Source organism: Geotrypetes seraphini, chromosome 13 (assembly GCF_902459505.1).
Source record: "Geotrypetes seraphini chromosome 13, aGeoSer1.1, whole genome shotgun sequence".
Classification (NCBI taxonomy): domain Eukaryota; kingdom Metazoa; phylum Chordata; class Amphibia; order Gymnophiona; family Dermophiidae; genus Geotrypetes; species Geotrypetes seraphini.
Genome location: NC_047096.1, coordinates 25,705,262 through 25,721,877, shown reverse-complemented (window position 1 = coordinate 25,721,877; position 16,616 = coordinate 25,705,262). Strand labels below are relative to the sequence as shown.

At 43.0% G+C, this 16,616-nt stretch overlaps 1 protein-coding gene across 1 annotated transcript in view; it reads right to left on the bottom strand.

Annotated features, from left to right (window-relative positions):
• Positions 1-13,247, bottom strand: part of BACE1 (beta-secretase 1) — a 28,872-nt gene extending 15,625 nt beyond the window's left edge. The window contains 6 exon segments of the mRNA XM_033918980.1: positions 1,081-1,297; positions 9,210-9,298; positions 12,795-12,812; positions 12,814-12,828; positions 12,830-12,879; positions 12,882-13,247. Coding sequence (XP_033774871.1) covers positions 1,081-1,297; positions 9,210-9,298; positions 12,795-12,812; positions 12,814-12,828; positions 12,830-12,879; positions 12,882-13,077 — 585 coding nt within the window. The 5' untranslated portion in view covers positions 13,078-13,247.
• Between the last annotated feature and the right edge of the window lie 3,369 nt (positions 13,248-16,616).

The window sequence follows — 16,616 nt, the reverse complement described above, 5'->3', positions numbered from 1 at the left end:
GCTTGGTAACTATTAATTTTGGTTTTATATAGATTCCTCCTTAGTTAGAGAGTGCTCAACAGTGCAGATCTGGCAGATGAGTGTGTGGTTGTGACTCATAGACTCTTGGCTATTCAAAACAGAGCTTCTTTCTTGTAACACCCCCCCCCTCCCTCTTTCTCTTCACCAAGACCATGGCTGAGTCAGGGTATTGATTCAGGACAGGCCTCCAGCATGCTGGAAGTATCAAGAGACTCTGCACTGGAATTCTGCTACACTCAGCAACTTTCCCTATTCCTCACATTATACATCTTGCCAGGGCAGGGAGTCATTTGTACCTCAACTCCTAAAACAAGAGCCAGATAGGTGCCATCCTGCACAGTATGCTTACATTCAACAGCTTCAGGGTCTGATGCATAAAAAAGGACTTTCACAGCAGACCAGAAATCCCCTTCTTAGTCTTCCCAATTAACAAAGCATGGGGAGGGGGGGAAGAGGAGGCAGAAGCAGCAGGCTGTCAGCCTTTTTATTTTTTATTAAGAATAAAGCATAAATTGAACCACCAAAATAGCAATTAAGTTTATGCAATATTATAAGCTCCCTCTATTCTCACCCTCCCACTTCCCTCCCCCAATCCATCCCTTTCTACAATACAAAAGATTCTTTATTTACCCCCTCCTTTACAAAGCCGCACGTTTCTAGTGCCGGATGCAGCGGTAACAGCTCGGATGCTCATAGGAATTCTATGAGCATTGAAGCTTTTATCGCCATGGCCGGCGCTAAAAATGGTAGCGTGGCTTTGTAAAGTAGGGGGTTATTTATTTATTTATTTCATTCATTCATTTTCTATCCTGTCCTTGCCAAAGAATTCAGAACTGGTTACAGGCTAATATACATATTATTCCTTTTAATATCTGTGGCCCAGGCTGCATCTGCCAGGATCAACCTATCAGCTCTGATCATCTATTCTAAACAGTTTTCTATGGTGAGAAAATCCAATGAACAGGCAATGAAGGACAGAAATTTTTTTAAAAATCCCAAAACTGCTACACAAAACTTGGCATCTAATACCCCATCACACATCACTGAATGAAGACTCACCCTGGCTATCTCTGCATAGGCCAGGCCCAGAATGCCTTCCCAGTTGGATCCATTGATGAAAAACTTGTCAGATTCTGTGATAGCTGCAATGTTTGCTCGCACAGTGACGTTTGGACCATGAGGGATGGTGACTAGGTCACTGCCTAGTTCTCCTTCCCATTTCCCCTGTGTGTATGGCACATAGACATGTTTCTGCAGATCCCAGTACGTGCTTGACCTTGGTATAAAAAGACAGAAGTGTGAGGAAGAACAGGAGATAAAGAAGTAGGGAGAAAGAGGAAGAGAAGTAACCAGATACACCAAAAAGGAGGAAAGAAAGGCATGGGAGTTATTCTTGCAACATTCCTGTGGAAAGAGACATAGCTGAGCACTGAGTCCAAACACTGAGCAAACTCCCTTTTCTGTGACCAGGGAATATTCAATTGTGTTGAGTTTAGCACCTCCAATAATGTTGAAAAGTTGGCTCCTTGGCAATGAATACCTGAATCCCACAAATCACCTCTGCTTCCTACATCAATGTCCCTATTGTTAGACCTCTGGAACACCATCATAAGAACTATATGTAAATCTTGTTTTGAGTCCAACTTCCAACTCCTCCCCCTCCGTTTCCATTCAGAACAGTAAAATAATGACCTATCTTTACATTAATTGGCCCCCAATACCTCTAAGTTTCAGAGCATATCTTTCAACTGTAGACCAGTCAAAGCTTAGATTTTACCAGCACTTCAGTGCTGATGATCCCTTCCCAGTTTTCCTCTTGCTTTGTGCGAACGCAGCTGGATGTGGGCATCAAGGGTGAGAAGACAGTGGATTATTCATGGACTAAGAGACCAGGGAATTCACATTCTTTTGAGGAGGAGAAAGCCTGCCGTCCCCCAACTAAATCATATTATTGAATAGCACAATGCAGTACCACCCCACACTCTTTGGACCTGGCACTGCTAGTATCAGACCAAAGAGACCAGAAAGCGCTCTTGTACAGTCTCACTAGGAAACTGCCGGTACAACCGCACTATATTCTATACCAGAACCCTTCAAGTTCCTGCTACAAGACACAGCAAAATAGTAGATTGAGGCAGAAAAAAAGGTGCATGACCGCTTGTAAGATAAAGTTTATCCCGGATGGGGAGTGCTATCTTCCTTCTCAGTACTCTACCACTGTGGACAGAGGAACATGCAAAGATCCCTTAAATGGATTTGGATTTAGACATGGAGTTACAATTCAAGAACTGTAATTTCCCTGCATCAAAGGGCTTACAATCTAAGCTGTGTCTGAGATGACTTACCCAAGGTCACAAGAAGCCTCAGTGGGGAAAGCAGGAAAAGCTTTTCTAGTTCTTGGGCTACTGTCTAATACAGAGGAAGTTGCATCAGAGGGGGCATGAGCAGTGGTGCATGCAGAGAAATAGTCCCATACATCTTCATGGGGTTTTTTTCTGAACTACTATGGCAGTCACAGCGAACTGGGAAGATAGCGGGTGGGGGGGGGGAAGGGGAAGAGATGGCAAGTTTTGAAGAGAAAGAAGGGAAGGTCACAGTTCAGTCTCTACAGAGCACCTCTGTTCATAGATTGCAAGTGGGAGGAACAAGAAGCCACAACAGCAGAAAACCAGCAATTAAACTGGTCAGTTTGCCAGGCACCGCATACCCCCTGCCTGTGTTTTGTACCCCTTTGGGTATGTGTAACCTATAATGTCCTACATCCCCTGCCAAACAGAGCTGGCTCTAGGGTGCCTGTGAATGGCAGGCTGTTAAGTGCTATAATGACTATGTCTGTAGAAGTCTTAGCAAAAATATAAGCATGCCCGCACATACCCAGCTCCATCTGGCAGGCCATGCAGAGGACCTAGGGAAATGGATGTTCAGGCAATAGCCATGCAAGCACTGATAATTATTTTACCCCACAGCTTTTAAGTACTTCCTGATGTTGTTCCCCTTGGAGCTGCATTAGCATGATCCCTAGTTCTACAATTTTTTTCAGTGGAAAATGTTTGCTATTTTGTGCAATGACCAGCACAGAGTGACCGAGCACACCAAACACAATACAGGGAAAAAAGCACAAAGGGCCTCAGTTAACAGGGACTTGTCTTTATTGATGCAACATGAGCCATGTTTCGGTGTACAATGCCTGCATCAGGGGGTCAGCCAATAATATGATTACCAAACTTCGGGAATGGAATCAGTCCTAAAGCCCAAGCGTAGCGAACAATCTCTTAGGGCCAGATTCTCAAAACTTTTTAATGCGGTCGCTAAACTGGTTGCAGATGGTTTAGCCTGCATGCATTTTAGCGGCAGATTATCAAAATGGCTTATTGCGGTCTTTAGTGAGCTTTCTAGCAGTCTCCCACACTGCCCTGCAAATGGGCTCTTCAATATTGAAACAAGCACTCTGGTGGATTCTTAAAAATCGCCAAGTCATTCTGCAAGAGTGAACATAAGAACATAAGCAATGCCTCTGCTGGGTGAGACCTGAGGTCCATCGTGCCCAGCAGTCTGCTCACGCGGTGGCCCAACAGGTCCAGGACCTGTGCAGTAATCCTCTATCTATACCTCTCTATCCCCTTTTCAGGCAGGAAATTGTCCAATCCTTTCTTGAACCCCAGTACTGTACTCTGCCCTATTACGCTCTCTGGAAGCGCATTCCAGGTGTCCACCACACGTTGGGTAAAGAAGAACTTCCTAGCATTCGTTTTGAATCTGTCCCCTTTCAACTTTTTTGAATGCCATCTTGTTCTTTTATTATTCAAAAGTTTGAAGAATCTGTCCCTCTCTACTCTCTCTATGCCCTTCATGATCTTATAAGTCTCTATCATATCCCCTCTAAGTCTCCTCTTCTCCAGGGAAAAGAGACCCAGTTTCTCCAATCTCTCAGCGTATGAAAGGTTTTCCATCCCCTTTATCAGACGCGTCGCTCTCCTCTGAACCCTCTCGAGTAACGCCATGTCCTTCTTAAGGTACGGCGACTAATATTGGATGCAGTACTCCAGATGCAGACGCACCATCGCCCGATACAATAGCAGGTTAACTTCTTTCGTTCTGGTTGTAATACCCTTCTTGATTATGCCTAGCATTCTGTTTGCCTTCTTAGCGGCCACTGCGCACTGTGCCGTCGGCTTCATTGTCATGTCCATCATTACCCCCAAGTCCCTTTCTTGGGTACTCTCATTTAATAACATCCCTTCCATCGTATAGTTGTACCTCGAGTTTCTGTTTCCCACATGTAATACTTTACATTTCTCAACGCGTGGAGATGATGCGGTATATAAACTTAAAGTTTAGTTTAGTTGAACTTCATCTGGTGTCGGCTTTTGGCGTAAAAAATCAATGACTGGTCCAGGGGTGCCGGTAGAGTGACAGCACTGTTCAAAGTGCATCTTGTGGCATGTGTTTTGACTGTGGCCAATGAAAAAAATAAATTGTCTATTTTTTTGTTGTAGTAGTAAAAGCACGCTTTTTGAACGCGTGCATTATAGCCCCCCTCCCCCCTCAATAGTAAGGTTGACCCACTAAGGCTATTCTTATGTTCTTAGGAATGAGTTCCACCCAACCACCAGGATAATTTTTTTTAAATTTAAAACATTTATAATCTGCTTTTCTCCAAAGCGACTCACAATTTAACATACATAGTTTTAAACATCTACATTTTAATAAGGCTCTGGTGTTTTCCTGCTTTTGTTAGTCTACCCCCAAGTTGGCAGCTTCCCTCATAGCAGTGGCAGGATCATCAGTCTCCGCTTCAAGACCCCACCTGCAGACTATGCAGTTACATTTATGTAAAACTGTATTTCTAAAGAGGAAAGAGCTATTTTGAAGGTGTAGATAGCATGGGCAGCAGCGACTGGGGTTCATACCTTCCCTGCTTACACCACTAGACCACCAGGGATAGACCCAGGGGATCTCTATGGGTGGGTCCGTGGGAGGGAGGGAGAGACTGCAAGCATGAGGAGGGAGTGGAGGAAAGCTGCAACTGTTTGGGGGCCTAGGAGAGGGAGGATGGAGTAGAAGCTGTGGGTGTTCGGAGGTTTCACCTGAAACCCAGCTGTGATTTTTGGCCACAGATTTGGTTTCAGCTGCAACCATAAAAAGTATTTTTGGTCACCCTCTGGGTTCCATGGATGGGTTTTAGAGGATCCATGAGGGTCAGATAAAAAAATTAACATTTATATTCACCTCCCACCTATATATTTTAATTTAATTTATTTCTTATATACCGCTATACCATGAGGTTCAAAGCGGTTTACAATAAAGATACATTAAAGATACAATAAAATAAAATAAATAAAGATAGGTACTTGGAAGTTCTCTAACTGTCCCAAAGGCTCACAATCTAACTACAGTACTTGAGAAAAACAGAATTAAAAATGGTAAAGAAAGAAAAGATAAAAGACAGAGATAGAGAACAAGATATGAACATCCCAATTCCAGTCAGACAATGGGATCTGATATTAGAAGTTCTTAATGACGAAAGCTGGTAAGCTCCTTGATACTTCATGCATGGAATCCTAGGCGTACAATGCCTATATGAGATTGTATACTGTAATATGTATATGTGGTAACTGCTACTGTCAATTGAAGTTTTGTAACTATACCTTATAAAACTGAATAATGTACATCTAACTGAAGTGTAATATTTACTCATGACTATTGTTCTCTTTTTCTTTTTTATTGTTCATTGGCCGTGGTATTTATATTTCAATACTGTGTTACCAATTGGGCAAATGGCTTAGTGTATTTTATTTTTGCTATGTTACGTATGCTCTAAAACTCAATAAAAACTATTGAACTAAAAAAAAAAAACAACAAACCATTTAGGTTCACTATACAGCCTGATACTGTTGATTTTTCTTGCAGATAATGAGAGAGTAGATGCAGTAATGGTAGTAGAAAACGTAGCAGTAGATCTGTTTTAATTTGCACAAGAGGATTGTATTTCATAATTATAATGAGTGGCCATTACTTTTTGCATAAAAAAAGGAGTGGGTTTTTTAAATTGTTTACTTTAAAGTTTAATAATACTTTGTGTATGTCATAAGTATGAGACAATCAAATCTCGATAAATAAAGTACATTAGATTCATTGCATATATGTGAATATTTCTGGGGAAGGTGGTCCATAGCTTTCATCAGATTCTTAAAGGGGTCCGTGACTCAAAAAAGGTTAAGAATCACTGTTCTAGAGTTCACTGCAGTATGAATGGCATTACCAAAGTTCTTTGTCAGAGGTGTGCTAAATCTACAGAGTATTTACACGCAAGATCCAGGACCATATCATTGTACTAGGATTATGATTGGGGTTTCTCCAATAGGGATATGGCACTACAGTGTACTATAGTCCTCCCCTTCCTCTGTCTTTCTTTGTCAGATTTTTCTCCTAAGCTCTGGCTGGGGTGTTTTCCAGCAGAAAGTAGCAATGCTTTCAGGAGCAGGGCTGGCTTGTTTGTGAGGATTAAGCCTGAACAGCTGCTGTGTGCACCCGTTACTGTGGCAACTGAGAGCTAGAACTGAAGGTTATAGACGATTTGCTAAGATAGAAACCAATATGTCTCTGATCTGCAAAAACATCTCTGCTATTGTACACAATCACTCCAGCAGGGAGGGAGCCTCCCAGCATGTTCAGAGTCCAGGGAATTACACACACATTGGGGAGGGAGGGTATGCACGGAGGCTCCTTAGTGAGAGCCAGAGACAAGGTAGTGAGGAGAGAATGACTCCTTGATGAGAGCTAGAGAACATGGTTTGATGCCAGAAGTTTCAAGTTTATTGGATACTTTATATACTGTCTATCAAGGTTATCTACCAGTGGTTTCCCAACCCTGTCCTGGAGGACCACCAGGCCAATCGGGTTTTTTGGATAGCCTTAATGAATATGCATGAGAGAGATATGAATATAATTGAGGAAACAGGCATGCAAATCTGCCCCATGCATTTTCATTAGGGCTATCTCAAAAACCCGACTGGCCCAGTGGTCCTTCAGGACAGGGTTGGGAACCACTAATCTAAACGGTTTACAATAAGATCCATTAATAAATATATAAAAACAAAGCTCTATTAAAATTATATGGGTTTCTTAGACATACTGAACTAACATGAGACCAAGAGGAAGGAGGGGGAGGAATATATAATTACACATAGAGATTAACCCCCCCTCCAAAAAAAAGAAAAAAAAGAGAGGAGAGGAAAAACACAATTGGAGGGGGATATACTTATTTAGATTAGATTGTCATCCTTCGAGGGGATAATCGGTGTCAAGTGTCGAAAACATCTTTAAATAAGAAAGTTTTGAGTTTCAATTTACATTTTGTTAATGAAGATTCCAGCCTCAGGTCTAAGGGCAAAGCATTCTACAGTGACTGAGCCATGACTGAAAATTTTTTTGGGGGGTAGTGTCGTAGAATATTTCTCGTATAGAAGGGATTACCAGGAGATTCTATGCCAAAGAAAGATATAAGAATGTCTAGGGCTTTATCAGTGGTGTCTCGTTACTATTGGCATCAGATTTTGCTGGCTTTTTGTAGCCTGTTCAGAAGCAATACTTGAACTCTAATTATTTCTAATAAGTCTCTGGAGACTCCATTTTTCTAAGTGACAAACCCCAGTGGTTTCCTGCTTTTGCATCTGTCATCTACTTCCAAATTGGCAGCTTCCCTCATAGCAGTGCCAGGATCACCAGCTCCTGCCTCACAGCCTCATTTGCAAATTGTGCAGTTACATTTATGAGAAAGTATGCTTCTACAGAGGAGACATCCACCATTAGCAGAAGGACTCATTTCTTTCTGAGGGAAAATTATTGGCCAAAAAGCTGCTTCTTACTCCTTTTACCTTTGTCAGATATTTAACTGCAGATTTCTATCACTGAATTCAGATCATCTCTTAGTACTACGGGATATATGGCTGTGAAACCGCCAGCCATCCGCTGCAATTAAGGCATTAATTCATGCCATCTAGTTCTGAGGAGGCCATCTGAGAAGTTTGGAGCGAAAACAAAGCGCCTAAGGTCAAAAAATATACTTTAAAAAGTTTTAAAGAAAATCCAAGATGGCCGCCGCAGGTGCCAATTTTGCCTTAAAATGGCCCAGGAAAATCCCAGGGAACCCGGGAAAATGACAATTTTGCAATTTTACAGGTGTATGTATGTGGGTAGGGCATGCAGGGAAACCACCCAAAGCCCCTTTTTTAGGACACCCCAAAATCATCAAACCAGCGTGCACACAGACCCTTACAGTGGCAGAAGCTGCATAGAACAGAATGGCAGGCAAACAATGCAGAGCATGCAAGGAGATCAGTACCTCAGGAGCTGATAAAACTGGATTTCAGGTCTTCTGACCGCCTCACCTTCCCTGCCACCTCAGTCAGTGATTACCAGGACCTCTCAGGGTAATTAGGGAAGACACGCGGTCCGGTCCCAATCCCGGGCGTGCCATCACGGGACCGCACAGCCTACGCTTTACCCCTTAGCAGCCGAGCCCAGGGTGAAAAAGCTCCCGATCCCAGAGACCAATCTGACCTGCAGGCTGTCCAGGGGGCTTACTGCAGTGATACTAACAGGCAATCCCCCAGAAGCAGACTTTTTCAGGAAATCTGCGATCTCCCACTGAAGGATTTCCCCACAGGGTGAATTCGCAGCACCAGGGCAAGACCCGTGCCAAAAACAAATCAACTGATTAGAACTTTTAGAAAGAAAAAAAATAAAAATAAAGCACGAGCAGAAGAGATAGACCCTACAGCTAAGGCTGTAGGAAACAAAACTGAATATCCAGGGGTGAGTAACAGGAGATGACCATAGAGGGAGTGGCTAGAAATTGGTTTTGAGTTCCCTACAGTTTTAGATTTCAGAGGTTATTGTACAAGAACAGGTAATACTCAACCCAAAATTTGATACCACCCTCTAAAGCTTTTCACCTTCCCAGAATTCCAAGTGCTGAGGACCACCATCCAACTGTCAATCCACAATACCAATGCTTACATCCCATGTCAGTGTTGCTTTCAACATTCAGTTCCCAGATTTCACCCATTATCAAGTTCCATCCTTTCCAATCATTCCAAAACTACCCCATTCAACATTGAATGGCTCCTCAGTCAAGGGGAGGAGGGGTGAAGGAGCAGGTCTTCCTTAGGACCTGAGATACTTACCGTTGTCTCTGGTAGTATCTCCTCAAGAAAGGATGAGGTGCGGCTCCAATGGCAAAATTACTGCTTCCTGTGTCTACTAGAATGTTTAGCTAGGAGAGAAGACAAAAATGTGAAAGAAGTTACTGGAAAGAACATTCCTTTGAGACCAGAGACAAGAAACTTGGATGAGTTTTATCACTTACTTTCATTGTTGACATCTCACCCAGTGGGTCTACAGTAGATCAGGGTTGGGCAAACTTTTTGACTTGTGGGCCACAATGGGTTCTTAAATTTGACAGAGGGGCTGGACCAAGAGCATCTTTCTATCCCTCCATCACCTCCCATCCCCTCTGATGCAGCAGAACCCTTGCCCAGCCTCCAATTTCCATAATGTTTCAGGTTTATAATGCCCTCAGCTCTTTCTCCACCCCAACACATGTCAGAAGCAGTTCCATTTACCTTCTGGTTCTGATAAACTGGGCAGACTTAATAGTGGCTATCATAACACCTGATGTTATGGGGGCCTGTGGATGCACTCAACCTGTCACACTAATGACACCCACTACCTATCAGCATCAGATTTAGCAACGGTACATTCTGCATTCATGTAAGCATGTAGATGCAGGCAGGAATGTTTAAGTAAACTGAGTTCCAATTAAGACTGTGTGTACTGACCATGCCTACACTAACACATTAGTGATGCATTAGTGTAGGAACCTGTGTGTCAAGCTGTAAAGCTACTGTATACATTTTTTAAGTGGTCACACCTGCCTGCCTTACAGGTATACTATACCAAGTTTCCAAGTTTTATTTAAAATTTGATAATCCGCTTAACAACTTTCTAAGCGGTGTACATTACTAAAATAATTTGGGAACCATTTAACAAGACACATGGACGTACATGAAAGAAAGGGAGAGAGGGAGGAACTACATCACAGATAGGAAAGAAAGACAAAAAAGGGCCAAAACATAAGAAGGTGGTACCCGTCTGAAACAGAACTTGTAAGCGAAAATCTATAAAAAAAAAAGCATGGTTAAATAAAAAAAGTTTTTAGCTTAGATTTATATCGTTCCAGTACTTTTTCTTCGCATAATTGAATTGGCATAGCATTCCAAAGCATAGGAGCTGTAACCGAAGACATAGTTGATCAGATCATACTAAGATGTCTCAATGAGGGAATAGATAAGAAATGTTGATTATTTGAGCGTAGGCTTCTTGTAGGGGGGTGTACGGAATTAGAAGTCTATTAATAAATTCTGGAATATTTGATGTAAGCGTTTTATAGTCAATAAGAGAATCTTATAGGTGACTCAATGGGAAATTGGGAGCCAATGGGTCTTGATCAACAGTGGCGTAATATGGTCATATTTCTTAGCGTTTGAAATCAGCTTTATCACAGTGTTTTGGACTATCTAAAGACATATCACAAAAGTGTGTTTTCCTATAGAGGTCTTTGTATGTTTTTTTTTTAATAGTGTCTGAACATTGTCCTGAAGCCTCAGTGATTCCTCTGTCTCCTGTAACCTTCACAATTTTGGGGGTGGCAAGAGTGGCAATACTGCCCATACTCTATTCTTAAATGAGACTATCACCTAGTGCCAGGATGTAGCCAGAAAGCTCTATTGCAGCATCAGGGTGAAAGTGGAGAATACCACCTCGAGATCTCAGGCTACAATATGAGACCAAACATACCACATCAGTATTTCACTCAAGTCAATAAAAGGACATGCTAAACACATGAATAAGAACCAACTTAAGTGAAATATGTGCAGATGCTTTTTGATAGTTCAAAACTCCTTTCTAGGGCTGAAGACTTTCACCTACAGGCCTCAACTTAACAATAGCCCATAACTCCCCCCTCTCCCCCCATTCTTATAACTGATTTGGACTCTGAAGATTTTATTTTTTTTTTTTTTTGTAACATGCAGGAGCTGTTTGACAGTACAGTCCACTTGTAACCTGTAGCATCCCTTTTTTAATAGATATGTTTCCTAACCAAGTTCGAGTCTATTAGATTTTTTTTTTTTCCTTTTAACTAAAAAATAACTTATGAACTCTGGGTTTCTGGCCCAAAAATTTCTAAGAAAAAGGACCATTTAAATTAAATTATTAATTTATAGAGCATGGACAGTTGAGCATTTACTATGTTACTATTTTTATGTTTCACCATTTTCCATTTTGTGCACAGCTGGACTTATTAAATTCACTCCAGAAACAGCCCCCCCTCCCCCCACCTCCCAAGCACTGCAGCACCTGAACCCACAGCACAGGAAGTAGGCCTGCCATGCATGGAGTGGTATTTTTTGCTGGCAAACATTGTTATTATGAAAGTGGCTCACAATGTTACACAGTAACCATATTGATTTTATTGAGACCATGTGACGACATATAAATGTTTAAGTATTTTTTTTTTTTAAACAGATATTAACCTTTTTAAGTTTACTGGTACAGTAGTTGGCAATCCTACTTGGAACTCATTCTAAAAATAAAAGAAAATGATGCTAGCTCTTATCAGCTTCTCTTACAGCCCTCTTGCCTAATGATGGTCACCATGTCGGTCTGTATCCATGGTTGCAGTAATGATTTTTACTGCAAGAGCAGTAGGTAGTCATCATTCTGTATCCAACCTACACTGTACAAGCATGGTTACTTGGAGGAGAGCATTCCATATTTGTGAAACATCCAAAAGGTGTTTTTTTACACCTTCAGAATAGATTTACCTAAATTAGAAAACTGCAAAACACCATTTCCATAAACTACAGTATATTGAAAGCAGTGAAAATGTCTCCCACAATCACTCTCTCAGCTGTTGCTTATCAAATACTTATGCCCCCCCCTATTTCATGTTAAGTTCAAAAAGTTCTAAGTTTATATATAGGGCTCCTTTTTACAAAGGTGTGTCAGGGTCTTAACGTGTGGAATAGCGCACCGCTAGCCGCTACCGCCCTCCTTTTAAGCAGGCGTAATTTTTCGGCTAGTGAGCGCTAGTCCGGCGCGTGCGCTAAAAAACGCCAGTCAGTGAACCCTTTTGTAAATGGAGCCCATAGCTTATAATAGTGTGAGCAATGATTAGTGCCATAAGTAGTGTCAGGAAGAAACAGAGCTCACTGCAAGTGAAGCACGTTCACGGTTGGAGCGCCAGGGTCTGAATGCAGCCATGGTTCCTTGTGACATTGGTTAAGTCCGCATTCAACCCTCCCTGTGCCTAAGACTGTAAGGCCTTCTGGCAGGGGTCTAAATATGCCCCTGCTTGGATTTAGGAAAGGCAAATTAATTCTATAATTTTTCTCTGTCATTTCAAATTTTCTTTCATCTAAAAAACCAAGACCCTCTTTTTTTAGGGATTACAAATAAAAAAGTTACAAAATAGAAAAACAAAAAAAGATAGACACACCCTTGCAGTTTTAAAATAATGATCTTAGCAATTTTAAGGCTAATGGATAGTTAACAGTAAAATACCTCCTAAAATTATTTCGGTTATTGACCATCATTGTAGACCTGGTGAAAAAGCAATAGCAGTTAGGGGCTCAGATAAATAAATAAAAGCTTTAAATCAGCAGGGATGCACCTCCGGATGTTCCCCGGAAGAGAGCTCGTGTACTTACTGTTTGCGGAGGAGTTCCCTACCGTCATTTCTACGGTAGTAACCCTGGCCGGACTTCCCCCTTAAATTATTGATCATATTCATCTGGTCCTAAAACGGCCACCCTCGCTGGACTCTGCTGGACGGGCTCGCGGGAGGCCTGTGGGCCTTGCAACTCCCAGACCCGGCCCGTTCTTCAGGGGCACCCGGATGCCCAGCTGTTCACCGCTGGCTCTCAACACCACAGCCCCGATGCAGAGTCCCAGTGGCAGAAGCAGTGTCCAGGGCAGCGTAGGAGGCTCCATGCTAATCCTCGCCCTCTAGAATAATCCCGATGCTAGGAACGGGAGGTCGAGTCCTGGCCACAGAGAGCCGGGCCCGGCAGCGAGTCCATACTCTTCCCCCTCGACCGCAATCACCGGCTGGGGGCTGGGCTTTTCCTTTCACCCACGGATCTCTGGGAAACGTAGTCCATGTCCCTTCAGCCCAGCCGCTCAGATCTCTGATGCCCCCAGGCGATAGATAGTAAAATTAACTTCCATGCAAAGAAAAGCCAGCAAGAAAGTTATTTTTTTTATTTTCATCTGATTTGGCTTGGAGGAAAGAGTCAGAGCCCATTTCCTGACAGCCTTCAATCCAGGTGCTGAAAGGCGTACATTTAATAATAATAATAACTTTATTTTGTATACCGCAGTACCACAAACAGTTCAGAGCGGTTTACAGTGTAAGAGACTGTACATTTACAGCGAAGATACAATGAGGACTGTACATATAATAGATCAGTGGTCTCAAACTCGTAGTCCCGGGGAGGGGGGGGCACATGCGGCCCGCCAGGAACTATTTTGAGGCCCTCAGTATGTTTATCATAATCACAAAAGTAAAATAAAACAGTTTCTTTATCATATGTCTCTTTAGCTATAAATTACAATATTATTATTAAGACTTAGCCAAATGGAAAGATTTATAAACTATAACGAGTTTTACCTCATGCAAAATTGTCATTTCTTTAATAAGACATTAACTATTTTTTTTCCTGAGGCCCTCCAAGTACCTACAAATCCAAAATGTGGCCCTGCAAAGGGTTTGAGTTTGAGACCACTGTAATAGATGGTCCCTGCTCAGAAAAGCTTACAATCTAATTTAGACTGACAAATAGGACATATAGAAATTGGGGAGTTTCTCTCAGAGAGGATGGTAAGATAAACATAGGTATCTTATGGTGAGTGGGAGTTAGGAGTTAAAAGCAGCCTTAAAAAAGTGAGCTTATAGCTTGTATATGAATACTGCTAGAGATGGAGCTTGAGGTAATGACTCAGGCAGTCTATTCAAGGCATTTGAGGCAACAAGATAGATGGGATGGAATCTGCAGTTGGCAGTGGAGGAAAAGGGTACAGATAGGAGAGACTTACCCAATAAACAGAGTTCGTGGGAGGGAGCATAGGGGGAAATAAGTGAGGAGTGCCTTAATGGATGGGGACCCAATTAAGTGACTTGAGGAGAGGGGTAATATGAGTAAGGCAGTGCTAGGGGGATTTAAGTCCTGCAGCAGAATTTTGGACAGATTGAAGAGGAGAGAGATAGTTGAGTGGAAGACCTGAGAGAAACAAGAGGAAGGGCTGTGGCTCACTGGTTGAGCTGCTGCTTTTGCACCCAGAGGTTGGGAGATCAAATCCCAGTGCTGCTCTTTGTGACCCTGGGCAAGTCACTTAATCCTCCAGCGCTGTCAGCTTTGAAATGCCAAAGCAACAAGTCTCCATTCTAATCAAGAGGTGATGAGAGTGTGCTTGGAGAGGACAGGTCAGATTTTGGTACTATTATAGAGGAAGAAGCTACAGAGCCGAGGTTGTAAGCAGATAAGACAGGGAGGATGAGAGTGTTGTCCACAGAAATAGATAATGGGGGGGAGGGGGGTTTAGGTGGAAAAATAAGAAGCTTGGTCTTAGCCATATTCCAGTTTTAGGTGGCAGTGTAGACAGCCAGGCGGCAATGTCAGATAGGCAGGCTAAGACATGGGCCTGGATTCCTTTAAAGATATCTAGTGTGGAGAGGTAGATCTGGGAGTCATTAACATAGAGGTGATACTGAAAACCGTGGGAGGAGATCAGTGCACCAAGGGAGTGGGTATAGAGGAAGAAAAGGATAGAGCCTTGGAGTACACCGATTGATAGTGGGATATCAGTTGAGAAGGGTCTACCATAGCATACACTGAAAGTGTGGTGGGAGAGATAGGAAGAAAACCAGTTGAGAACAGAACCTTAGAATCCCACTGAGGACAGTGTATCAAGGAGTAGGTAGTGATCAACAGTATCAGAAACAGCAGATAGATCAAGAAGAATGAGAGTAGAGGCCTTTGGATCTGGCCAGGAACAGGTAATTGGAGACTTTAGCAAGGGCAGTTTCCGTGGAATGCAGTGGGTGAAAGCCTGATTGAAGTGGGTCAAGAATAGCTTGAGATTAAAGAAGTCCAGATAGCGGCGGTGAACAGCACATTCAAGTAGTTTGGATAAGGAGAGGAGGAAATGGGGCAATAGATGGAGAGGCACATGGGGGGCTAGTGGTGTTTTGGTGGGTTTTTTTGAGGAGAGGTGTAACTACAACATGTTTGATGATATCAGGAACAGTTGCAGTGGAGAGTGATAGGTTGAGGTTGTGACAGAAAGGAGGCCTATCCCAGCTGGGTCCTAATGATAGTGGGTTAGAGAGAACCTAAATGTGCTCCCCAGGCCCTGTAGGAGGTGTTTATCGTAAGAGTAAGTTGAGGTGGAGGAGGTTGAAAAGGGCAATCCTCCTTCCATGGAGAGTGGATACCATAAGCAGTGGAACTCTTTTTTGTTTGGGGGGGGAAGCTCCGCCCAAACTTTGCCCCATACCTGCCCAAATTCTGGCCCTGACTCCACCCCCATAATAATAATACTAATTGTAATGCAATTTCTTCCATCCATTTTTCATATACATACAATATAATCTTATTAATACATAATGGTAACCACAAAATTAAAAAAACACAAAGCACACTGTACGCAGAAAAAATGTTAATTATTATTTATATTTTGTTTTTTTCAAAGATGTCAAGGCAGATGACTTTAAAATATGCAATGTCACCTCTCCCAAAGCTAGCCTGATTGCCTCGCGCACCGAAGCCTGGCCTACCTGCCGCGATTCTTCCTTCCCCCTTGGTCCACCACCGAAGCCAGCCTTCCTCCCTCCCTCCCTCCCTGTTGCGCTGAAGCCTGACCTACCCGCCACCGATTCTTCCTCCTCCCCCTTGTCCGCTGCTGCAGCAGCAAATTCAAGAAGGGAAGGGCCAGGTGTGTGCAGCGGTGCCAGCCCACATGCCTTCCCCCAATGTCAATTCTGACATCGGAGAGAAGGTCCGGGCCACCGGACCTTCTCTCTTATGTCAGAATTGACATTGGGGGGAAGGCTTGTGAGTTGGCGGCGTGCATTCGCTGCACACGCCTGGCCCTTCCCTTCCTGCAGTTGCGGTGGCGAATGGGGATCAGCAGCGGTGGCGGGCGGCAGTCAGCCCGTGTAACCCCCATGAACGGCCCGCGCATTGAGAAACCCTGACCTACTGGACGGGCAATTTGTGGGAAGGCCATGGCCCCTGTGGTCCTCCCCATTCCGACACCTATGGTGGATACAGCATTGAAGAGATTGTTTGATCGAGTTTGGTAGTTGAATCTGGATTTCAGTGCAGGCTGAGGCACCATTGTAAAGGTCGTATGTGGAAACTTGCATGTGAAATAAGAGATAGAAATGCTGTCATGTGTCCCTATAGACACAAGATCTGATGTGCAGAAAAATGGATAGAGGTAGTCTATCTAGGTATAGAAACACCATT